The sequence below is a fragment of the Ascaphus truei genome, chromosome 12 (assembly GCF_040206685.1).
Source record: "Ascaphus truei isolate aAscTru1 chromosome 12, aAscTru1.hap1, whole genome shotgun sequence".
In the NCBI taxonomy this organism is placed as follows: domain Eukaryota; kingdom Metazoa; phylum Chordata; class Amphibia; order Anura; family Ascaphidae; genus Ascaphus; species Ascaphus truei.
This window is the reverse complement of record NC_134494.1, coordinates 48,743,306-48,770,075: the sequence shown is the minus strand read 5'-3', so window position 1 is coordinate 48,770,075 and position 26,770 is coordinate 48,743,306. Positions and strand designations below refer to the sequence as shown.

General features: G+C 45.0%; 1 protein-coding gene across 1 annotated transcript in view; it reads right to left on the bottom strand.

Moving 5' to 3' along the window:
* LOC142463880 (vomeronasal type-2 receptor 26-like) overlaps nucleotides 1-26,770 on the bottom strand; it is a 38,404-nt gene that overhangs the window by 1,118 nt on the left and 10,516 nt on the right. Inside the window, exons 3-4 of the mRNA XM_075566698.1 lie at nucleotides 10,691-10,930; nucleotides 1,039-1,162 (exon numbers count right to left, since the gene is read on the bottom strand). Of these exons, the coding sequence (XP_075422813.1) occupies nucleotides 1,039-1,162; nucleotides 10,691-10,930 (364 nt within the window). The remainder of the gene's footprint in view (nucleotides 1-1,038; nucleotides 1,163-10,690; nucleotides 10,931-26,770) is intronic.

The window sequence follows — 26,770 nt, the reverse complement described above, 5'->3', positions numbered from 1 at the left end:
GGAAAAGGGGGGCTCTTCACGCCTGTCAGCAGCAATAGCAAAAGTTGGGCCCAACTTCCAGCTTGTCGTCACTTCTGGATTTATCCGACCGGGCCCAGGACAGTGTTCTGGCGCTACCACAATCCCCCACCCCCCCATGCTGGCAGCCCAGAGTACTAGATGCAATAGGCAATGTGGCATTAAGTGTTGAGGAAGAGACTGAGAGTAAATAATTATGCACTGTATAATAATAGTAATAATAATAATACTACTTGTAGCATGTCTATTACTTTTCTCCTGAAGGCCCTCTTTCACACAGTAATAGATAAGGGGAGAAAAAAACATTCCCGACACACCATGCAGTTTCTGTATTGGTGAATTTATATTATATCCTGAAAGTGTTCGGGCCTACAGTATGTATTAAGATCATGTTTGATTTTTTTTTTTTTTTTGGTATCAAATGTTTGTGTGCTAAAAAGTAGTACAAATGTTCCTAAAATGCACATGATATTTATGAAGGCTTCATACATTTTGTTGTTTGACATTAATTTTGACAACATATTAAATACCTGATACAAGTTAAATTATAACCAAATTCTGTGTATTTTTTTACATTTATAACTAGTGTTTGTAAATATAAATTATTTGTATAATATTATTTATAACAGCCATACTGTGAAAGTAATACATTTCCTTTAGCTATTTAATGAAACAACCATACCGTGTAAAATCTAAATTCGGGTTGATAAATAGCAACTTAATGATGAGTCAACAATATAAATAGACTTTTTTAGAGTTTACGCCAGGTTCAACTTGGGGGATGATTTTTAAACACTTTCTCCTATTTTGTTGGTGCGCGGAAACATACATTTGTAGTACATACTATTCACATCTGTACGCCTAGCTCAGTCCATTTCTGTGCAAACGTTATTTTGTACGACGATGATGCAGACTGAGAAATGTCAGGTTAGTACATAGGCACACACGCTTAATATAAAATGAGATTTACGTTCAGCAATTTAGCCCCCGGTAGTGATTATGGGGTGTGTGCTCACCCACCTGTCATGTTTGAGATAGTTCCCTCTGGGCAGGGAATGCAGTCGTAGCAGCAGACAGGCTGTCCGTCCCGTACAGCTTTCCGATACCCCGGGGAACAGCTGTCACTGCACACGGAGCGCGGAATCTAGAAGTAATATGGAGTGAGACGGCAAACTCAAGAATGCTCAGAACTAATATATAGGGAAAAACCGGGATAAATGGCTTAAGGGGCAGGGGGGGGGGGGAGGAGCTCTTACTACAGTCTAATATATTGTTGATTCGGTGCTAGAAGGTAGCGCACTGGCCAATAAGAACAAATGCTTGCAAAGGCTAGAAAAGCGCTCCTTTTAAATAGCACTGCAATCAAGGGATGAATTAGTTGCCTAGTTAAAAGTCACTTTTAATAAAATACCCTTATTAGGAAATGACAGACAAGCAGGGACGTTAAGACAGCACGGAAATTCAATAAAAATACGCGGATCACACACTGTTGGGAACAATAGAATTCTTCCCCTCCTCCTAACCCTCTGTACAGTTAGGATGTAATTGGTGGGTGTGTGGATAGATTTTAAGATAAAATTAATTCAAGCCGAAAAATTAATTATGCTATATTCTCTATGTAACGGGTATTCCCTCCTGTCTGACCCACCCAATCTCACATTGGCCCATGTGGTCTAACCGGTCCCCATTACGTGATCGTGTATGGTGGTGCACCTGCAGATAACAGGACTCCTGAGTCTCCCGCATGATGATATTAGGGGATGTCATCAGGAACAGGTAGCTGAGGTAGTGGTGCCGAGTCCAACTTACTTCAAGTGCAGCGCCTCCACCTCATCAGGATCTGTGCTTCCGCAGGGAGATGGCCCTGGTGAGGAACTCCTTCTTGGTGGTCTCATCCACTGTTGAGTAACTTCACACTCACACAGTGGGGGTATCTTTGATTAGGGCATCTTTATTGACGTTATTGATGTGATAGACTGCCCCTTGCAGCTGTCAGCTTTAGCCGCACATCTCGCCGTGCTGTCCCTTTGCCAGGTACGCCCTTCCAATTTGAAGTGGGATCCCCTCTCCCCGTAGGGAGATCACCCCTGTGCCAGGTCCCTGGACACAGTGTGGCCTTGACAGGCTTGATCTGGAAACCCGTGCCACTAGTTACAGCACTAGTGGGCACAAAGCTATCCTGCAATCCCTTTCACAGGAGCCAAAACACATCAGCAACAACAACACTAACTTGACAGTGTTGTGCCTTATATACCTCAGGGGCAGGCACATCTATGATGTCACTAACCAGGGACTCAGAGCATGCAGCCACTCCCATCCATACATAGGGCACCTCACCAGGGTGTGAGGGAAAACCTCCATAACTACTGCTGGCATTCCTGTACTTACCAGGGTTTACTGCCAACAGAGAAGATGTCTGCAGTCCATTATTATGCATGGCTACATACTCCCCCTGGTGAATCCCCACCGTCCCGGCTGGGACCTAATTTTGGTGTACCTTGCGCCAGGAAACACTGACCAGCAGGGAGCGCTAGACTAAACACAGATTCTCTCTATTCAGGCAACCTAATAGTAGTGTCTAGGGTCTGGCTTTTTCACCTCCCTTCCCGCTGCATCGGTCACCGTGACACTGTACTCCCGGGGCAGACCTCGCTCATTGCGGTACACTACCTTGTGCATGTAAATGCTACGCTCGATAGTCCATACCCTCATCAACTGAGAAACTCTCTGCTCAGCCTGAACGCCCGTAATGGCACCCCCCTTGTTGACAATATAATACTCAATGTCAGTCCGGAGCCACCTTTCTCTGTTATCTTCGATCTCTCTCATAAGGGGTTCTGGGACATAAGGGTACTCAAGCCCATGAGACCTTTTATATTTGGCCGCGATAGCTCGCTCAGCACGGCAGGCCCGGGTCAATTTAGCATATCCCTCTCCGGCAACACCCATGACAGGGGCTCGTCTGGATCCACTGGATCCTCTAATCCCTCGGGATCCTTTGGCGTGATTAAGCCTCGCCTAATCTTACCCCACCTCATTTGCAACTGTTTAAGTTAAGCCTCATCATCAAATTCACCCGTAGCCCACCAGTGATCTACCACCCCATCTCTTTCCAGAATGAATCGGGTTCGATCAAGCCATGCTACATATCCCTCATACAACGGCGCCCACCATCTAGTTTCCCTGAGCTCTTCCTGACCTGACTCTAGGGATTCCCCTTCTTCGGGCCCCCAGAAGATACCCCCGAGGTACCCTCAGATGGTGCCGCAATTCCCCGGTGCCGCAACTTGTTCCCAATTGTGACACTCATAGCGCTAGGACAGTCACTAGACACCAACACTTGTCGGGAAATCCTCCCTCCTCCCACCGATCCATCATCGGATGTTCCCCAGTCCAGGCTCCCAGTCCATTCCTTGGAAGTGACCCGGGAATCCACTGACATCCCTAGACTAGAAGATGACCCAAACGTGAAAACAACTGGGGCAGGGACTTTATCTAAGGCCTTGGGGCTAACTTTGGGAGTGGACGGGGTTTGGGGATAGGGCCGGACAGTAGGCATCGGCAGGGCTACGACCTGCTCCTCGGCAATACCTGGCTCAGCTCCGCCACAAAGTCTCTCCTCTTCTCCAGTGCTGGGGCTCTTTACTCTCCGGATCGATCGCCCATTCCTCCTCGACGTAGGCGACCGGCTTCCGCTGCTCGACCGTAGAGGCGCGATCATCTCCCACTCGACCCCGCTCTGGTCATCAGGAACATTCTCCGGGCACGCACGTGCCTCGTCCCCATCTTGGGTTGGGTCCCCAATCGAGACCTCTTCCTCCACAAGGACATCCGGCAACGCCCTGCTCCTGCGCGTTCCCGCCTGGGCCTGGCTCCGCTCTTCCTTGCTCACCACCCCTGGAGCCTGCGATAGACACGGCTTTGCCTTACTATGCCGTAGGGTCTGGGTGGATCGACCTCCATCCGAACAGCTAGTCACCACGCCCGTGGAACTCTACTGCTCGGGTTGTCGCGGTACTGGCGACACTCGACTCCGTGTCTCCATACCACGAGGGATGGCATCTCGCCAAGGCGTACCACTGGTATGGTACTCTGGCATCAGATACAGCGCATCCGACAGCCTTGCGCACTCCTCGTCCGAGGACTCTAGCTTTGCATTCGGTCGGGGCATCCCGTTAGGTGATCGCCGGTGAGCCCCTCTTTTGTCACCCCGTCGATGACTATGTTTTTCTTTCTTGAAAACCCGCCCTGGTCACGGTTCTTCAGGACCCGTGGTTTTTCGCCATAATGCACCCGGAAGCTCCGCTGCCAACATAGGGACATCTTCCTTGGCTTCCACAGCTTGCACCGGCACAAAAGTCGGCATGGGCCACAGATATTGCAGTCCACAATGAGGGCATCAGGCCGCACTGCCCATGGCTCCGCCCGGCAGTCTGCACTGCAGGCAGAGACACGCCATAGTCTCTACACCCTCTACCCGGAGGATCAGGAAGCCTCCTGGAGCCGAGTAGGGATGCGTGGTGATCAACGGACTCTGTTCCTTTTGATCGGGTACACCAGCCATATTCACTAGCGGGAGTACTCTCCTCAATGGCCTGTACTGGTCAATGGCTCTTCGCAACTGGAGTGCAGGGGCTGGTTTGGCAACCCTTCCTCCTGCCTTCTCCATCCGCATCCGGTGAAACTGCAAACCACTCCCCCTGGTTGAAACAAGGGGGAGGTCTCGTAGACTTGTAGGTTGACCCAGCACAGGGGCGGAGTGAGTCATAGTCCATGAGGGCGCGGCTCCAGCTTTCGCGCCATACTCCCCAACAGGGTGGGGTTTTCTTGTTGGCGCCACTCCTGGCCAACAATCGGCAATCTGCAAAGTTGCAAGACTTTCTGCAACTGGCCCACGCGGTGTCCCAGGAACGCGGGAACCGCCATCTTGGTTCGTACTGTCTCTTTGAGTCACATTTGAGGTAGCGTTTGGTTGTTTGTGTATCGAATGATAAGCAAGTCCATTTCGTTCCTCCCATCTGACAACACTATTGTCCTCGGGGTTACTATCCCAACGGCCTAAGCAGGACAAACACGGCGCAGCCACAGCTTTCACGCCATTCCATAACAGGCTCACAAAAGTCTCTTCTGTAGCTTGTTCTTCATACTCGCACAGAACAGGTGCGATCTCTTCCTCGGCCTCCGTCCGGCTTCCTGGACCTTCTGCACCTTGCAGATCCTCCATTCTTGCGGTTCTCTCTCGGCCACTGATTATTGGATTCTTGTACATGGAGCTCCGCTCTGCGGGGCAGCTACCACATCGATACAATAAAAATGCCTTGTGCACCACCTTGTGTACCTAATGTAGATCTGACTCGTGTTGCACTACCTCAGGCTAGGCTCACTGTCTCTGTGTCTACTGTATCTCCTTCCTCCCAGTCTGTGCTCCTCTTGGTAAGTGGTCTAGAATGGAGACTAGAGTACTCTGGCTCTTCCATGCAGTACTTGGGCGTCTAACTACTGTTGGCTAGCCTAGCGCGGACCCTTCCAGAATTCCTGCCCTAAGTTACCAGTTTATCCCTTCAGGCATTCCCCACCAGCGCTACCTCAAGGCGACTAGAACAGCAATAGCCCCCCTCTCCAGACTCACTAACCCCTTGCAGGATCCCAGGTCGTCTGTGCGGTCTGCAGCTCCAGCAGCTCCCCGACTACCCCTGGCTCCGTCCCACGCAGCACAAAGTGGCAGCAGACACTCTACCTGTTTCCTAGTGTGCCTAGCAAAAGCCTGTCCTGTTGACAGGTCTCTCAGCAGCGCCTCCAAATGTAACGGGTATTCCCTCCTGTCTCCCACCCAATCTCACATTGGCCCGTGTGGTCTAACCGGTCCCCATTACGTGATCGTGCATGGTGGTGCACCTGCAGATAACAGGACTCCTGACTCTCCCGCATGATGGTATTAGGGGATGTCATCAGGAACAGGTAGCTGAGGTAGTGGTGCCGAGTCCAACTTACTTCAAGTGCAGCGCCTCCACCTCATCAGGATCTGTGCTTCCACAGGGAGATGGTCCTGGTGAGGAACTCCTTCTTGGTGGTCTCATCCACTGTTGAGTAACTTCACACTCACACAGTGGGAGTATCTTTGAATAGGGCATCTTTATTGACGTTATTGATGTGATAGACTGCCCTTTGCAGCTGTCAGCTTTTGCCGCACATCTCGCCGTGCTGTCCCTTTGCCAGGTATGCCCTTCCAATTTGAAGTGGGATCCCCTCTCCCCGTAGGGAGATTACCCCTGTGCCAGGTCCCTGGACACAGTGTGGCCTTGACAGGCTTGATCTGGAAACCCGTGCCACTAGTTACAGCACTAGTGGGCACAAAGCTATCCTGCAATCCCTTTCACAGGAGCCAAAACACATCAGCAACAACACTAACTTGACAGTGTTGTGCCTTATATACCTCAGGGGGCAGGCACATCTCTGATGTCACTAACCAGGGACTCAGAGCATGCAGCCACTCCCATCCATACATAGGGCACCTCACCAGGGTGTGAGGGAAAACCTCCATAACTACTGCTGGCATTCCTGTACTTACCAGGGTTTACTGCCAACAGAGAAGATGTCTGCAGTCCATTATTATGCATGGCTACATCTATATACATATATATTCAGCAGGTAACTAGTTAAAATAAGTAATTTAGCATTAAGTTAGAAATGATATAGGAAAATGTTTAGCTGACTCTGCAAAGATAAGCTGAAGACAGCCAGGTGTAAACATGTTTTTAACCTTGTATGTTTAATGTCTGCTATGTTGCAACAGTTTGGAATCAAAGGTTAATTAAATAGTTAGTAAAAGACAATACAATAGAGAGAGGTCTTCAAAGCTTAGGAACATAATTCTCTATAGTTACTTTGTGACAGAACAAAGAGGTTCTTCTATATCAAAGTAAATGAAGGAATATTGGTTTAAACATTGATGATTGACTCAGGACATTTTGGGCTGACTGGGAAAAACAGGTGATTGCTATGTTAAGAAAATGTGTAAAGAGTATATTAGGATATATAGAATTCAGCATCATTTAACATCCAAGCTAAGGCCGAGGCCCCGCTGCCTCAGTCAGCACGCCCGCTGCCTCAGTCAGCACGCCCGCTGCCTCAGTCAGCACGCCCGCTGCCTCAGTCAGCACGCCCGCTGCCTCAGTCAGCACGGCCCGCTGCCTCAGTCAGCACGCCCGCTGCCTCAGTCAGCACGGCCCGCTGCCTCAGTCAGCACGCCCGCTGCCTCAGTCAGCACGGCCCGCTGCCTCAGTCAGCACGGCCCGCTGCCTCAGTCAGCACGGCCCGCTGCCTCAGTCAGCACGGCCCGCTGCCTCAGTCAGCACGCCCGCTGCCTCAGTCAGCACGCCCGCTGCCTCAGTCAGCACGCCCGCTGCCTCAGTCAGCACTGCATGCAGGCGGCACGCTGAGAGGCAAGTGAAAGCTTCCTGTGGTCTGTAGGGAGGGGGTTTGAGCGGAGGGTCCGTTAGTTCGTCTGTTCCTCCCCTCCCCGGTCCGTCCGTGTGTCCCCCCCCCCACACAACACACATACATACATACATACACACATACACACACACACACACACACATACACACACACACACACACACCACACATACATACACACATACACACACACATACACACACACACACACACACACACAGCACACATACACACACATACACACACACATACACACAGCACACATACATACACACATACACACATACACACATACACACACACATACATACACACATACACACATACACACATACACACACACAGCACACATACATACACACATACACACATACACACACACACACACACACACACACAGCACACATACATACACACATACACACATACACACATACACACACACATACACACACACACACACACACACCACACATACATACACACATACACACACACATACACACACACACACACACACACACACACACACACACACACACACACAGCACACATACACACACATACACACACACATACACACAGCACACATACATACACACATACACACATACACACATACACACACACATACATACACACATACACACATACACACATACACACACACAGCACACATACATACACACATACACACATACACACACACACACACACACACACAGCACACATACATACACACATACACACATACACACATACACACACACATACACACACATACACACACACACACACACACACACATACATACACACACACAGATACACACACACAGCACACATACATACACACATACACACATACATACACACACACATACATACACACAGCACACATACATACACACATACACACACACACACACACACACACACACACACACACACACACACACACACACACACACACACACACACACACACACACACACACACACACACACACACACACAGACACACACACACACACACACAGACACACACACACACACACACACATACACACATACATACACACACACACACACACACACACACACACACACACACACACACAGACACACTTACTTCCCCCCGCCTCCCTCCCGTAGCTCCTTCCCTGCTCCCCTCCTTACCTCCTCATTGGCTCACTCGCGCACCACGTGACGCTTCATCGCTTCAGAACACCACCTTCTGGTAGCGCTGGCCGGCTGACGCGTCACAGCACGTAGTGAGCCGCGGAGGGAGGAGGCAGCGGGGACCAGCAGATTGCAGGAAAGGAACGGGTGCCGCACGCGGCCGCGCTCGCCGCCGGACCCAAGCTAAGAACACGCAAGCTAACGATTCTCCCCTCTAACTACATTCCATACGCCTGACTGATGTAACGGGCTGAAATGATGCTGCAAACGAGGTTTTCTATTTGTCTCTGATTAAATTGAGGACAGAACCGGGCCGGGGACTATTCTATATATATTGAAAGGTGGGACATTCATTTGCACCCATCTAAGGAGGCAAAGCTTCAAGATTCGCGAGAGATACTCCCTGAGAGCGCTGAACAATGTGACGAGGGGCAGAGTTGTTACCCAGGGGTCCTTCGAATTTTGGAAGGAATATTAGTGGCTCATAGTATCCGTTCTCCTCCCCTCCTTCCAATTCTATGGAAAATACAGGACAGGTTTTAGTTGTCTCATTTGATGAGTCGAATACTAAGGACCCCAAGATTGTTTTGTAGCTATACTTTGTAACTATCTTTTCCTCAAAAATAATAAACAGGACAGGTTTTCACCGTCTGAACAAATGCCATGGGGTTTCTAGATTGCCAGAGCCGTTTATAATTACGTCATGTAATGAACTAGTTTCCAAGATGGTATCTCCCAATGTCACTAGTTTTACCTCAAACATTACATAAATAACAGGACAGGTTTTAGCGGTCTCATCTCATAATTTATAAATTTATATGGTTGAAAGGCTGCAAGCAGACTGTAACTATACCATGAGAGACGCTTATCTTCCCTTGTCTATCTCTCAATACTATTAAGATCAATATTGTCGACCAGTCTAGTTATAGGTCTCATTCCAGACGTACTAAAAGATGGTATTAACAGGTCATGTCAGTAACTGTTTGAAGCAAATAGCAACTTTGAAGAAACAGTCTTTTGTAATATAGACAAATCCTGTTAGCTTCTCATTAAAAATGGTATAAAGAGTGGATTTAAAAAATGCAGTAAGTATTATCTAATACTATGACACTGATTTATTACAAAAAAACATATATACCGTAGGATATTGAAGGTAATGCTGCTCGGGCTCACCTGTTCATCAGACCGCACGCAACCCTTCTCACTCACATGCACCACACTCACCCTCCACACTCACCCTCCACACTCACCCTTCTCACTCACATCCACCACACTCACCCCCTTCTTACACACTCACACTTCATACTCACCATTACTTGCAACACACTCCACATTCATCCCCTCCCCCCTTGTCACAGAGAATACACCCTTTATCTCAAACCGTTCCCCATTGTCACATAGCCCCTGCATCCTATTGCCAACCTTATCCCTCCTTTACTTAGTCCCACACCCCCCCACCATCATCCAATATCAGGGACTCTCACATTTCAACTAACGTAACTCTTTCATTGCCGTGCAGTGTCCATTACGTCAGTAATGATCCCTATTCCCTAAAGGGATAAAGAGAAAGGAACGCAGGGCACTTCGGATTTTTAACCTAATTTAAGGAATCAACGTTTCGGCCGTCACAGTGACCTTTCTCAGGAGTGACTGGCAAGCCTTGAGTTCCTTTCCCTTTATCCTTATACTACATTTTTGCAGGTATTCCCTGAACAAGGAGCACCGGTAACTGCATGATTTCTTTATATATATATTGTTTGGTGTGCAGCATTGTTTATATATTTTGCCCTATTCCCTATGGTCCATGGCCCTGCTTACTGTGCATAATGCTAATTTCTAACAGTATCACAAAATAGGATCATTTCAGAAAGCCTTTGTAATATTTTGCGTGTGAGCTGGGATCGGTATATGTATATTTTGCATTATTTTTTACACATTTAAAAACAAAAATAAATTGAAAATAGTTTTTGAAAAAAGTGGTTTGAATTCCACTTATCAATGAATAATGACAAGAACTTTAATGAACGAATTTAGCATTGTTACTTACCCCCGTTATGTTTGATCCCCACATGATGACGCTATCATTGACAAGTAACTGTTGTCCATGAGAGGTAGAGGAGAGATATTGTCCAACCTGGATGCTGCTTGATGTTTCATTAGGATAGATCACATAGTTTAACAAATCCAATTTACTTGCTAAGCTCCCCATTTCATCAAAGAAGATCTCATCTCCAGAAGGGGTCTTAAAATGAACATGTTTTAAATACTGCGCAAGCTAAGGAGAATAACAAAATACAAGAGAGAACAATTATGTTGCATATTCAATCAAGGGTTTTCAAAACTGCATTATTAGTACAGCAAATTACACCTGGCTGCTAATACTTACTGGACTTTAGAAATACTGTACATGTGGCGTTCTTTGAAGATATTATACAGTCTTTTTCTAAGTATCAGTCAACTGAATGTGATCATCATCATGAGTGACTGGAATCTTGCGCATTATCTCTTGAATTAGCTTTGTTTGGAGGCACGAGGACAGCAGGCATGGCAGAACAGTGAATGGGGGCCATAGTGCAAAAATATTTTTGGGCATCCCTGCACGCGATTTCTCAGGCCTTCTCTAACTTGTCACGGGGTGCGCCAATGGCAGACTCATATTTTTGTGGGTCTTCTCTGTAAGTGCGACGTTTAAGTCTTACGCTCTGTTGCGTCTATTCCAGTTGTGTAGAGGATGCAGCGTTTGTGTTGTCAATCAGTTGCGTGGTGTCTGGCGAGACTCCGAGTCCTGCCATGCTGCGGGTGTCTGTAGGCCTTTGTCAATGTGTGTGGTGTGCGGTCTGTTACCTGTGTTAATGGTGGTCGACTGCCTCAGATTGTGCCAGCATGTTTCCTCTAGCAGTCAGTGTAGTGATAGCTGTACTCACAGGTGTCCGTGGCTCTGACCCCTGTCCTGACTGGATGTTCATAGCATGGCCCTTTGTAGCCCTAGCTGTGGGGATGTACCGATGCTGCGGCCGTTATTTGAACACTCGGAATATCCATGTCATGGTGCGTGATTTCTTCCAACCTTGCCGACTTAAGACACGAGTGCAGAAAATGGCATTGTAGTGTCCATGTATTTAAACCCCTGAAATAGACACAGTAGCACAGTGCTGTACATATTACAATTCATTCATTTCTGCCACGGATATGCAAAGAATTGCACCCAAAGAAACAGAATCCATGAAATTCAAACAAAGCAACCACGAGTGCCTGGTGTGATTGGCGGCGTGATTGGCGGTGTGATTGGCGGTGTGATTGGCGGTGTGATGGCGGCGTGGATGCCATGTGGAATACAGCAGAGCACATGAAAACGGCGCCGTGAAATGTTCGCATAACGGCCGCTGCATCTGTAGCTCAGGGGTGGATTTAAGGGACTTGTGTAAGGAATCTGGTGTCTCAGCGCCGTCAGCACGACCATTGCCCACCTTCCGTATTTCCCACATACCTCCGTTGTCTGCCACTAGCACTTAGGCTCCTCGCCATCACAGGATTGCACCTACCGAAGAGGTTCCTGTTGAACCGCAGCCTCTGTGTGTTTCTCCGGCACTGCCCCCGCAGTGAGGTGCCGCCCCCAAGCACCACACGGTTCCATGCAAATCAATGACTACACTCAGCTGGGCTGTAACACCTCCCCCCTATCAGGCCTGCCCCCTCTTCTCATTGGCCTGTCCAGCTTTATTATGCGTGTGCTTCCCATCACTCGTCGCTCGACATAGTTCTGTATGGAAGCATTTGACTACTCTCTCAGTGACTCCTCAGGTATCGACACGGCTTGGACGACTACCCCCTTTGGCTTTCGACTTTGGCTCTACTTGGACTTCGTGACTTCTGACATCCGTGACACACGGTTTATACCTTCGACCTTCCGCAACTCTCCAATCCCTGACCTTGGCAACGGCAATAGATACTCTTCCTCTATTACCGGTACCGGCAAGTATTGTCTTCTTTACTATACCTGGCCTGGCAACACTAACACCACACTCCGGATGCGCTCCCGGAGTGCGTGTATCCCTACGTCCCACCTCAGCACAGGGGATGGGTCTGGTCTGCGGGCAGCACCGGCGTAACAACCTGTACCTTGGCTTAGGCAGCTGTGCTGAGGTGCCATGTGCCTGCTTACTCTGCAGCTTGTCTGTGATCAGCCTCTCTCCAGCTGTTTTTACTGTTCTGTCCTAAGTTTACTAAGACTTAATAAGCTTAGACGTGCAATTAACCCATCTCCTTCTTTCATACAAAGTCTTCTTTGGATTTATGATGGTTTTTATTATTTGAATACAAACAGAAATGTAGCGAAAACATTTGAGAATGCATAAAATAAGGAATAAGATAATAAACAATGCTATCACAGGGAGAACCGTGGGGAAAAACAAGGCAGAAGACTACAATATCTAAAAAGACCTAACGTCCGGGATTGACCTTGAGGGAAAAAGGTGGAACCAAGTGCTAGTGAGAGATGAACAAACCAAAACCACGGGGATCGGGAAGTGTTTTTGCTTTTAGCAATTGCATAAGCAGGAAACAAGAGTAAAATACAGGGATGGAAACCACACAACGTACATTACCATTGTCCAGAATTAAACTTACCGCAGTGGTGTGTGAAGGCAGAAGCACTTATAATCCATTCTTCTACTAAATAATGAACATCTGAAATATTTGTGATATGCATTTCTTAAGAAGCAATCAAAAGAAACCACCCAAAACATAGGTGGCTAAAGACCCCAGGTATGTGCAACCATTACCGATGAAAATGGAAGTTGATGAACTAATAATGCCAGTAAATGTTAATATGGCATGTGGAGAAGTGGGCAGATTAATGGCCTGATGGAGAAGAATCAAAAGAGGCATCCAGACAACGAAGATGTGGGGAGATGCCACCAGAGCTGGGGATTTAATTATCAATAAGGCAATAATGAGTCTGGTTCTATATCGGATGTAGGATTACTCTTCCACAAATTGAATTCATAGTTTTAGAGTGGATATCCTGTCACAGTCAGGGAATTTGATGTTTTGGTGTTGCACATTAGTGACATCATGTATATACACACACTTCTCTAGCCTTTTGGGTCCTATAACTGGACTACATTATATTGGTAATAAAAGTTATATTGGTAATAAAAGTTTGTGGATAGTCATACCAGATTATATCTACCGCACAATTTTAAATCTGAACTTCATCTATTGCGGTGACGGTAGGGGCAGGCTAGCTAGAGCATTAAAGTTTAAGCCCCACAAAAACTGTAAATAAGAACACACATAATACAATAGTGATAAAGATCTCTGATAAAAGTCTAATTAGAGGATTGCTGCCCCCAAGCCACTATAATAAAGTAACACAAGCCAACAGAGCAGCGCAGAGCCCCAATAAGTGAACACTAGAAGGTAATAAAAGTACACTGGTATAACGTCCTCCTCCAAATGAGTAGCGGGACCTCCTCAGTACAAGAAAGCCATTGAGCTCTGACAAAAAAAAAGGCAACCATACTGTAACACTGTCATTCTATTGTGTACGCAGGCAATCACAATCGCACTTACAGATAGTCCAATGAATTCAAGCCTTGGGTGCTAGTGACGGGACACCCGCTCCTTAATTGCAAGAAAACACTGGAAGACGCGCTCTGATACTGAGGAGGTCCCGCTACTCATTTGGAGCAGAACGGAGGACGGTATCGTTATACCAGTGTACTATTATTGCCTGCTAGTTCCCACTTATTGGGGCTCTTTGCGCTCCTTTGTTTGTATGTGGTAAGTACACTTCTGTGTATCCCCCTGTAAAACCGTTTATTCCTCACGTTGGTTTGCTGCTTTGCATTTGTAAGGCCGCGCTTATAGTGCGTGCGATGGCGACACAGCCTTAGGCTCTATTGTGTGGGTCAACGATTGGTGCTGCAACATTTTGCAACATGTAGTTCTTCTCTTTAGTTTAAATTGATGTTACACAATTATTTAGTAACAGTTGCTAATTTCTATGTAGATACTCACTATGATATACTGTAGTTTAATATATTGTATGTGTTCCTGTGCCTGACATTTATTCATTTGGTCAATTGTAACATGAACTATGGACCTTTGTGTTAGACCTAAGGTCTTCGTATTTGTAACAATTATTTCAATATAGAACGACTTCCAGTTATTTAACTCGTTAGGAGTTAATGATCAATGGTTTCTGTTAATCTTGCTATATCTGCAAATGATATCAGACTCTATGGACAACCTATGGATTGTGATATCAGCTCTGGGTGATGTGATTGCCAGACTATCCGATATGTCAGTATAAGAATATCTTATCTATCAAAATATGTAAGATTTGTGTATGATACTCGTTTTCAGATTTGGCATGGATATATCTACTCGTACCCTTTCTATTCATTATTATACTGGAACCAGGGTCACGTATGATGTATGAATAATCCCAGTTAGTTTAACTCATGTCTTCCCTCTTCCAAAGCACAACAAGTCCTTATTGTCTTTCTTAACTTTATTGCAGAAGTAGAAATCAAAGGGTACTTGTAGGTGTAGTGTGAGTAGAGAGTGCTTTTCTGTCTGAATGCTTGTATGAGCTTAGACTACGGTAAAACAGAAAGGCTTGCCGGGGTAGTTAGCAGACTGATACTTTACTCACTGTGCACTGTGTCCTGGGTGGAAAAGGAAGTGAGGAGCAAGGGTCACACTAGAAGTGAGATGGGACTAACTAACTAACTAACAGGAAAACAACAGGGGGGAGGGCAGAATAGCCCATTCTGAGAAAGATCTCAGGGGTAGCTATAGCAATCCACTGACTAAATGTACAGAGGCAGGGATTGCAACATTGTAATATATCACACATGCACAGTGTGTGTGTTCAGAGCAAAATACATGCAGCTGAAAATAAGGAACTGACAAGCAAAAGCTGCAAGGAAGGGGGGTTGAACAGAGGGGGCAGATATGGAATTCTTGTTCCAAGACAATTATATTTAAACTATACTGTGCTACACAGGTATGATTTTATCTATAGGGATGTATTGATAATATAGGGGTTAGAAAAGATGTGTGAACCCTTTAGGATTTTCACATATTTAGAACCTAATATGTTATTTCATGTTAATCCAAGTCCTAATAATAAATATAGATAACCTGATCAAACAAATGACAGAATAACATGATACTTTTTCAACATTTATTTATCCACAAATGATTCAACATTAAATATCCATGTGTGAAAAAGTATGTGAACCTTTAGATTCAGTACCTGGTGGCGCCCCCTTGAGCAGCAATGACTTAAACGAAGAGTTTCCTGTAACTGCCGGTCAGTCTCTCGCATCGGTTTTGTGGACTTTTGGCCCAGTCCTCCTTACACAATTTCATCAACTTCAACTCAGTGACATTGGAGGGCTTCCTTGAATGGACAGCTCACTTCAGGTCCTGCCACAACATTTCGATGGAGGTCAGGCCTTTGACAAGGCCATTCTGAAATGCGGTATTTCTTCTTTTACAGCAGTTCTTTTGTAGATCTGCTTGTATGTTTAGGATCATTGTCTTGCTTCATAACCCACTTTCACTTCAGCTTCATCTCACAAACAGATGGACTGACATTCTCCTCTAGAATCTTTTGATACAATGCAGATTTCATGGTTTTGTTAATGATGGCATGCCGTCCAGCAAAGCAGCCCTAAATGATCACACTCCCATGCTTGACAGTTGGGATGAGGTTCTTCTGTTCGAACGCAGTGTTTGATTTTCACCGAATATAACATTTCTTATTGAGGCCAAAAAGTTCTACCTTTGACTCATCTGTCCAGAGAACATGGTTCCAGAAGACTTGTGGATCATCTGTATATGCTCTTTCGTAAACTTGAGATGGGCAGCAATGTTCTTTTTAGAGAGCAGTGGTTTCCTCCTGGATATTCTTCCATGAACAGCATTCTCGTTCAGTCTTTTTCTGATAGTTGAGTCATGAACACTCACATTAGACAAGGCGAGAGTGGCCTGCAGATCCTTGGATGTTACTCTGGGGTTCTTTGTGATTTCCTGGATGAATTGATGGTTTATTCTTGTAGAGAATTTGGTAGGAAGATCACTCCTGGGTAGAGTGACTGCAGTCTTGAACATTCTTCATTCTGTCTGACAGTGGATTGGTGAACAGTGGATTTATGAAGCCCCAAATTATTCGAAATGGTTTTGTAACCCTTTCTAGGCTGATAAGCATTAAATAACTGCTTTTCTGAGGTCCTCATGGATTTCTTTTGATCATGGCATGACATGTTTCCACACACCTGTATGGTGAAGACCAAACTCACAAAGTTTCTGATCGTTATATAGGGTGGGGCCTCCCAAACTCACCCCTGAAGATCTACCTAATTATTTAAACACCTGATTATAATGATCTCCTTTTATTTAGCTGATAAAACCAGGGTTTTACTTACTTTTGCACATATCCTGACTTCATTGTTTGTCTATTTCATATATAATGTGTTTTTCAAAAGACATGGAATTGGTTCATATAAACCCTATTGGATATGTAAGAAAAGATTATCATGGAAAAACAATGAAATTACTATTGCGGTTCACAAACTTGTTATCGCCACTGTATATATTGTGTTTGAGTCACTGTCTGTGTAGGTCAGAGAGAGGTGCAGTATATGTGCTTTACAGCCTGCAGGAGGTTAAACTCCTCTGGAGAGGCTAGCTGCAAGTGCACCTAATAATTAAGGCAGCCTGAAGTCCTTACTGCAAGGGGTTTTAAAAGGCAGTCCGCAAGCTGCCAGAGCTGAAAGACTTTCTTCACACAGTAAGGACGCTGCTTGGTACGGTTCCCCAGGCCAGCTGGACGCAGGACCTAATGGGATCCAGCAAAACAAACCTCCATGAAACCGAACAAGCCTTCTGGACGTAGCGCTTGTCTACAAGGACATACAATAGATGTAACTCTTGCTCAGCTAAAGTAGTAAAAGAGGGGGAGGTGCATCTCTGCGCTAGTTACTGATTAAGCAGATACTAAATAAAGAAAAAGCAAGACCAGTTGTGGGCACTCAGCCACCTTTCGTAGTGATAATAGTTCAAATAAAACTTTAATAGATTTTAAATAATGGGGTAAATAAAACGACAATCAACAATGTGTACCATGTGTTTGGGAATCCCACACAAAGAAAACCTCCACACACGCACAATCCTTCAGTATATCCTTATGGCCTTGCCATTATCTAGTGAGTGGCTCTATCTATGTAGGGACACTTTCCCTGACTATAAAATAACAATGGCAATCTTCTGTACATCATTAAACATAGTTTCACACTTACTAGACAAGGACTACAGGCAGACAGTGGAGACCCCCTCCTGTTTCTCAATGGAGTCCTCCTGGTGAGGAAGGGACACTCCTGGGGTTTCAGGCCCAACCCCTTATACCCCCATCTTATACCACCGAGTGACCTCACAGGTCACCATAGTTACAGGGGTGGGGCCTCCCAAACTCACCCCTGAAGATCTACCTAATTATTTAAACACCTGATTCTAATGATCTCCTTTTATTTAGCTGATAAAACCAGGGTTTTACTTACTTTTGCACATATCCTGACTTCATTGTTTGTCTATTTCAAATATAATGTGTTTTTCAAAAGACATGGAATTGGTTCATATAAACCCTTTTGGATATGTAAGAAAAGACTGGTTTTGATTCAAGAAAGTTATCATGGAAAACTATGGAATTTACATAATTATTGGGGTTCACAAACTTTCTCGCCACTGTATATGAGTAATTATTTATTGCATGAATGTCTTACAAATTGTCCTGTATTTAACGAATGAAAAGATAATATAACAGAGCTTCCCAAGTGAGATACCGAGCAGAACTCTGCTCACACATTTCTTAGTGCCGTCTCTTCCATTTATTAAAGAGCAGTGAGGAATGCAATGTTTTAAGTCCCCTACAGACCTTTCATCAGGTCCGTACGGGACCTGAAACATTGCATTCTTCACTGCTCTTTAATAAATGGTAGAGACGGCACTAAGACATTCGTGGGCAGAGTTCTGCTCAGTATCTCACTTACAGTAGGAAGCTTTGGTCTATGTTTTTCAGTCTCTCTTGTGCTGGACACACCTCAGATTCTTTCCCACCTACTGTGCTTCCCCAAAATATTTTTCTGTATTTAAATAAGAAATTCAATACTAGTCATTACTTTTTTTTTAATAAACATCAAGCAGTGGGTCCGGCAGCTGAAATTAATGCGTTTCAGCCCGGAGAACCCCTTGCTGTCACATAGGTTATTGGTTTATTCCCCTATGTGAAACCACACCTTTAACTTTATTAGTTCAGCTGTATATTTATGAACTATGCTGATCACTTACCTTTCCAGAATAAAAAGTATTAATTTTTGATAAAGAGATCTTTTGCTTCTGGAAATAAGTTGAATACAGGTGGTGTAAAGAATGTGCCAAAGCATATACTGCAGTGTAAACACTGTACGTGAGTCTGAAATTATCAACGTCGTAATCAGAGGTAGAGAGTAATCTGAGTGACTGATTATCTGTGCAGATATAGTATTTCTGGGTTTTGGGGTGTGCATTGCATTTAAATATTGTCCTCCACAAATCCTTTATTAGCCTGTTGTTTGGATATATGGATGGACTTGCTCTGTAGAGAAAATCCTTCAAACCAGGAATGTTTCCTTTTGGAGGAGAGAACATCAGGGAGCCATTTAGGGCAGGCAACAGAGTCCTGGTCTTACCATCATTTGCCATTGACACGGTAGCAGGTAAAATCAAAACTTTTTCAGTGATCTCAAACCTGGTCATAAATTCTAACAATGTTATCCGATAATCTAATGTGAGGTAGGTGATTATCACTTGGGCTGAAGAATTCCCTATCACTTGAAGAGCATGTTCATCGTCTATTTTCCATCGAGACTCATACTCCAATGATAGCTGCAATAAATAGGCAACACAGTGGCCACTTGTGATGATTTCATTTCTTAGTTTCTCGCTGGCTCTCTGGTTACTGTCATCAATTGTGGTCAGAATCCCAACCCAAGTCCAACCAAAGTGCTTCAGTAAATGTAGAATTGCTGCATTTTGGACAAGATCAGTAGGGACAGTCCGGAAGAATAATGGAAACTTTTTCCTGTCATTGAAAATGGGATCCATTGCTCCATAACTGATCTGTCAAATATAGGAGAATGTGACATTACTAATTGCACAGTTTTTGCTAAGCAGATTCAGTGGCATATTGAAATGTGGGCATACAAAGCATTAGAGGTGCAGTATATGTGCTTTCCAGCCTGCAGGAGGTTAAACTCCTCTGGAGAGGCTAGCTGCAGGTGCACCTAATAATTAAGGCAGCCTGAAGTCCTTACTGCAAGGGGCTTTTAAAAGGCAGTCTGCAAGCTGCCAGAGCTGAGAGACTTTCTTCACACAGTAAGGACGCTGGTTGGTACGGTTCCCCAGGCCAGCTGGACGCAGGACCTAATGGGATCCAGCAAAACAAACCTCCATGAAACCGAACAAGCCTTCTGGACGTAGCGCTTGTCTACAAGGACATACAATAGATGTAACTCTCGCTCAGCTAAAGTAGTAAAAGAGGGGGAGGTGCATCTCTGTGCTAGTTACTGATTAAGCAGATACTAAATAAAGAAAAAGCAAAACCAGTTGTGGGCACTCAGCCACCTTTCGTAGTGATAATAGTTAATAATATTACCCCCCCCCCCTGCAGGTGTCCCCCGTGGACCCGGCAGCCGTTTACCCGTGAGAAGTCCGAGGAGACCTCAGGTGGTCTCCATAGGTCTCCCGCAGACCTGAGGAAACAACCCTGTATGTAAAAATAAATAAACATGTCCTATACATTAAATACATCAATCCCCCCCCCCCCCCAACACAAACAGTACAATAATGTGAAAAATAACTATTATCCAGATAGGGATAATAGATTATTTGCCCATTATTAAACACATTAACTAGCATAATAAAATAAATAAAGTTCTACTGACCTCATCAATAAGAAGCCCCCACGACAGCAAAATCCGTGTCCTCCATTGCAAACAAAATACATAGCCAATACATTGCAATTACATTCAGATATCAATCAATCCCTTAATCACCTTATCGGATAATAACCGCAAAGGTAATTAAAGGGTTAAGCCACCCTGGCCCGATACCCACCCTTCACCCCTTCATTTGTCAGTGGCTTCCACATGCAACTACATATATATACATACATACACACATATATATATATATATATAGACACATGATGAACCAATATACAAAGCAATGTTTAAGGGTTAACAAAAACATGCTCAAATAAACATACCACTTCTCCATATCAGCAACAGTCAAACAAAATCCTATTTCCTAATAAAATCATTCTCATCTGCCAATCAAAAGCATCAAATACCTAAAGTACTTGGGAATATGGTTGACTAACACACCCGACACTATATATGAGACCAACTACCCATCACTAATAAAAACGCTGAAAAAAGAATTAGAAGAATGGTCCAGATATCATATATCATGGTTGGGTAGAATAAATGCCATCAAAATGAACTTATTGCCAAGAATATTGTACCTTTTCCACACACTTCCAGTACAGGTCAGAGCCAGGGACATGCATGAGCTGCAGAAAGCTATCACAAAATTCATATGGAATAACAAAAAAGCGAGAATAAAGCTGCCCACATTATATAGATCCAAACAGTCAGGAGGGCTAGCTCTGCCACACTTGTGGCAATATTATCAAGCGGCGCATGTAAGCCAACTGGTTCACTGGCATGCATATAAACAGAAGAAAAAGTGGGTGGAAATTGAGTCCGATGTGATATCTGGGTTATCCATAGAAATGATACTGTGGTTAACAAAGAAAGAAAGACCAGCACTGATGGTGCCCCTGGAATCTATCACACACTCGCTAGCCATGTGGGATTCATTGAAACTTAAACATGCTATCCACCTACAAATCTCAGATGACCCCACTATTTGACAATATTAGCTTTACCCCGGGCACGGAACCAACAGCGTTTAAAGACTGGTGCAAGGCAGATATTATAAGGGTAAAAGATCTATGGGCAAACAACGCTATTAAGACGTTTGAGGTAGTAAAGAGAGACTATGGCCTCCCTGATTCGGCCTTTTTTAGGTATCTTCAATTGAGGGATCACATACAGAAGACAGGTCCGTATAGCGACTTCACAACATTTGAGGATTTGTGCCTCATGGTGGAGGACAAAAAGGGCCTAATCTCTAAAGTATACAGCATACTTGCAGAAGGTAAACAGGAATTGGAGATAAAGCCCAAATGGAGGGCGAGGTGGGAAGAAGAGCTGGGAGAACTAGATCAAGAGCAGTGGGATAACATATTTGAAGGAATAGCAAAGAGCTCCACATGTGTATTAATAAAAGAAAATGCATGTAAAATGCTCCACCAATGGTACTACATCCCACTACGATTGTCCAATTTTTTTAGAAACATGTCCCCAGTGTGTACAAGGGGGTGTGGCCAGCAGGGATCGTTTATACATATGTGGTGGACGTGCCCGAAGGTTACAAAGCTATGGAGGGCCACACATGATATGGCGCAGACAATTCTTGGGTATGACTTCCCCCTAGACCCCTGGAAGGTACTGCTATGCAGGCCAATCGAAAATATGGAAAAAACTGACGACAAACTCCTGACACACATATATACAGCTGCCAGATGCGAAATAGCCAAAGACTGGAAACAGGAACAGCAGCCGGCCATACACGCTGTAAAAGCGAGATTATGGAGGATCTGTCTTATGGAAAAACTGACGGGGATACAAAACGACACAGTACAGAAATACATAGACGTCTGGGAACCGTGGAGAACCTACTGTATATAGGAAATAGATATCTTTCGAGGGCTACTCTCCAGCCCTGAAAATCAAAAAATAGGTGAGGTAAAAACACACTAGCTAGGGAAATTAAATAAAAAAAATACATAACAATAATAACAAGAGCTTCACTATTGAGACAACCCTGGTGTGATAGGAATCGTAATTGTATAAAATGCAGAGGAGAGCCTGGAGGGTATCCAGCATCCAGTTTCGGATACTCTACAAATTGTATTGTATTGTATTGTATGTCTTTATTTATATAGCGCCATTAGTGTACATAGCGCTTCACAGTAGTAATACATGTGGTAATCAAATAAATAACAGATAATATAAATAACAGATCATGGGAATAAGTGCTTTAGACATAAAAGTAACATTTCGGAAGAGGAGTCCCTGCCCTGAGGAGCTTACATTCTAATTGGTAGGTAGGGAGAACGTACAGAGACAGTAGGAGGGAGTTCTGGTAAGTGCGTCTGCAGGGGGCCAATCTTTATGTATCCTGTGTTCAGAATATCCACAGTGCTATTCATATGCTTCTTTAAGCAAGTGTGTCTTAAGGTGGGTCTTAAAGGTGGATAGAGAGGGTGCTAGTCGGGTACTGAGGGGAAGGGCATTCCAGAGGTGTGGGGGTTAAGCTGGTATGACAACAGAAGAAAAGAAATGAATATTCTAAAAGCAATGACATTTCCTTCTTTTTCTTTTTCCCCTTTTAAGTCTTTTGAGTTAATTTTCTGTATTCAATACTTTAAACGCTGTAATAACAGTCATTATTGTCTCCCCATTGAATGTGTTATTCACTTGATACAACTGTATGTGATTCGCAAGTAACATGTTCCCCTTTTTGTGTTTTGTATCCCACTCCCCACTTTTCTTAACAAAACAAAAAAAACAAATAAAGAATAAGTTGAAAAAAAAAGCATCAAATACCAATCAAAACATTGAATTTACATTGTATACATGATGCATAAAATCTGTGCACCATGTACACTCTGCCAATCAATGTTAACAATAAAATATTCAAAAGAAAATACAATGAAATCGTAACAAGTATACTATTTAAACCAAGCAAGGCAACCAAAATAAATTACCATTAATGAATCAAATCCCAAAACAATTAAAATACCATCCAAATCAATTACAATATAATAAATTATATAAAACAGTTAAAGTTCCAAAAAAAACACATTTCTTTTGTTAACTTACCATTAGATGCCCCACTCACCGACTCCCATTGAACACCAAGCTCTCCAACCAATCCATGCACAGCAACAGGAACCCATAAAATAACAAACCATAACAAAATAAACTAAGACTTTTTTTTTAATCCAAAATGTCTACAGGATCTTGATCTGTGTTTTTCCGTCTTCTTTCTTGTTCTTCTGGGGTCTTCTGGTAGGACATATTTTTTTACATACAGGGTTGTTTCCTCAGGTCTGCGGGGTACCTATGGAGACCACCTGCGGGTAAACGGCTGCCGAGTCCACAGGGGACACCTGCGCGGAAGAACCAGTGGTCCCACATCTGTGGGGGCACTGCGGACCCGTAGGGACCACCCAAGGGCCCCCAGACCCCCGTGGGAACCACTCGAGGCCCCTCAGACACCTGTGGGTCTCACCTGGTGCCCCCCAGACAGCTGTGGGCCTACCCATGGAGACCCCATTGCGGCCCACGGTGACCCGCGGTGACCACCTGGTGGACCACGGCTCCTGGCGGGGACCACCCGTAGGCTTCCAGACCCTGTTTGAAACATGGTGCTGGGCTACTGTAGGTCTGTGAGGTGACCCGTCAGGCCCACCGGGGACTCCCGTGGGCCTGGGGGATTAACCCTGTATGTAGAATAATAATTAATGTATTTATGGGGGGGCACAGGGGGTGGGTTATGTATAAAATAAATATAATGATGTTTATTGTGGGGCTGTGTATTGTTTTATTGTGGGCTCTGGGGGTGGGGGAAGGGGGTATTGGCCCCAAGGGTATGTGGGTAGTCCTCCCGGCTGGGTATTGGGTGAGTGAGGGTGGTTAGGTCTCACGGGGTGGGGGATTAGTGGGGGAGGGTATGTAGGCCTCCCGAGTAACACATAGGTTTTCACCCACACACACTGTATCTGTAATTGGGATAGAGGGAATACCCGTTACAGGTACGTTACATTGGATGTTTTTATTCTTGTTTATGTTTTGCAGCATCGGAGGGGGCATGGGCAGGATGAAGATGAGGATGGCCTTCATCGTGGCAGCCAGACATGGGTGAGTGCTATATGTATTTATTGTATTTATTGTTCTTTATGTATTTTAAATGGGCAAATTCACTATTATCCATATGTGGATAATATTAATTTTGCACATTACTATACTGTATGTGTTAAGGGTGGTGTATTTATGTGTTGTAATTTTTTTTGGGGTGCACAGAATTGGTACTGCAGGCCTGCGGGGAACACCCGAGGGCCACCGCCGGCCTATAGTATCATTGCTGTGCATCCCAAAAATATGATATATGTAATGGGGGTATAGGGGTTGTTGGGGGCACAGGGGTGTATGTTGTGTATTGGGGGCAATTGTCCCCAATTAACATGCTATTATGCCTTAACCCCTTCATTGCCTTAGCGGCTATCCGCTATGGCAATGAAGCAGCATTAATGTATTTTCATAATATTGTGCTCCCTGATCCACAAATCAATGCGGTTCAGCTCAGAGGACCCCCTGCTCACTGTACACTATTATTAAAAATACATTCATGCTGCTTCGTTATCATAGCAGATAGCCGCAAAGGTAAGGAATGATTGTTTATTGATATGGGTGTTTTATTCATAGTGTAGATATGCAGAGGGTCTCCGGAGCTGAACTGCTTTGGTTTTAGGTCCGGGGACCCCCTGCTTCCAGAGATACAGGCCCCTTTATGGGGTGCAGGTATCCCTCTGCTTTGTTTACATTCTGCGGTCACGTGATCGGGACATTTAAATGCAGAGGGATACCGGCACCTCATAAAGGGGCCTGTATCTTGGGAAGCAGGGGGTCCCCGGACCTGAAACCAATGCGGTTCAGCTCCGGAAACCCCATGCACATGTACACTATGAATAAAATTGTATTTAAAAGATTTGTTAATGTTGCCGATGTTTGCGCCGAGAGAGCGGCGGACACATCTCGGCAGGGGACGGCTTCTCGGCAGCTTCTCACCAGGCAGACTGTCTCGCCACCGGTTACTCGCCATGTTTGGCAATGTTGCTCTCGCTGTGATTCGCCAGGGATTCGGCCCTTCCTGCATACAGCGAGGGCAACACGCCAAAAACATGGCGAATTCAAATCCCTGGCGAATGCAATTTTCCACCGCTTAGTTCATGACCCAATTAATGCGGATATGGGGTTTCTCACACACTATCAGAATTGTTTGTAATCGTCCTGCCTGCCTCTCTTCTTCGGACTGCTATATAGTGGGCGTGGGCGTGCGCGTGCCACTTATAGGTTGGTTGTGGTTAGTCAGCCGTTCTATAATAGGGCCGCGCACGCACGGCAGTGAGCGTGCAGCCGACCGACGAGGGAGAAGTCAGTGAAAATAATAATTTTGTGCCGCTACCGGCGAGGTAATATATATATATATGTGTGTGTGTGTGTATGTAAGTATGTGTGTGTGTATGTGTTAATAAGTGCAGAATAAAAATATTTTTTATTCAACATTTTTTTTTTTTTTTAAATCTTATTTAATAAATTATTCACTCACACAATCTATGCACACAGTACCTTCGGAGCCTGTCGCTCCCGGCAGCATGGACTGAATACCCACAAAAAAAGTGCGTCACAAGCCCGTGTGTTCGCACAGGTGCGTGTGCCCGCGCACCCGCACTTACTATAGAACAAGCTTGAGGCTTGTTTTATAGTTAGTGCGTGTGCTAATGCTCGTGCACGTGACGCACGCTATTTGTGTGTACGGTGCCTGCTGTGAGCGACAGGCTACGACGCGCACGGATGTGTGTTATATATATATATATGTAACCCATATCCCCCCCCCCTCCCGGTCGCAGATCGGACCCCTAGGGTGTAATGAGGGCTGGCTACATGTCTGTGAGTGGTACATACCTGCTGGTAACAGGAGGGCCTGAGTCTCCCGCGATGGTATGGGGGACAACAGGGACAGGCTTCTGGGGTTAGTGCCTTCATCTTTTTAGCAACGGTGCAGCGCCTCCATCTCTGGCGAGCCCTATAGAGGTAGGGTGAAATCCTCCCAGAGAAGCCCCCACAATAGGGCGAGAGATTTCAGTCTCAGT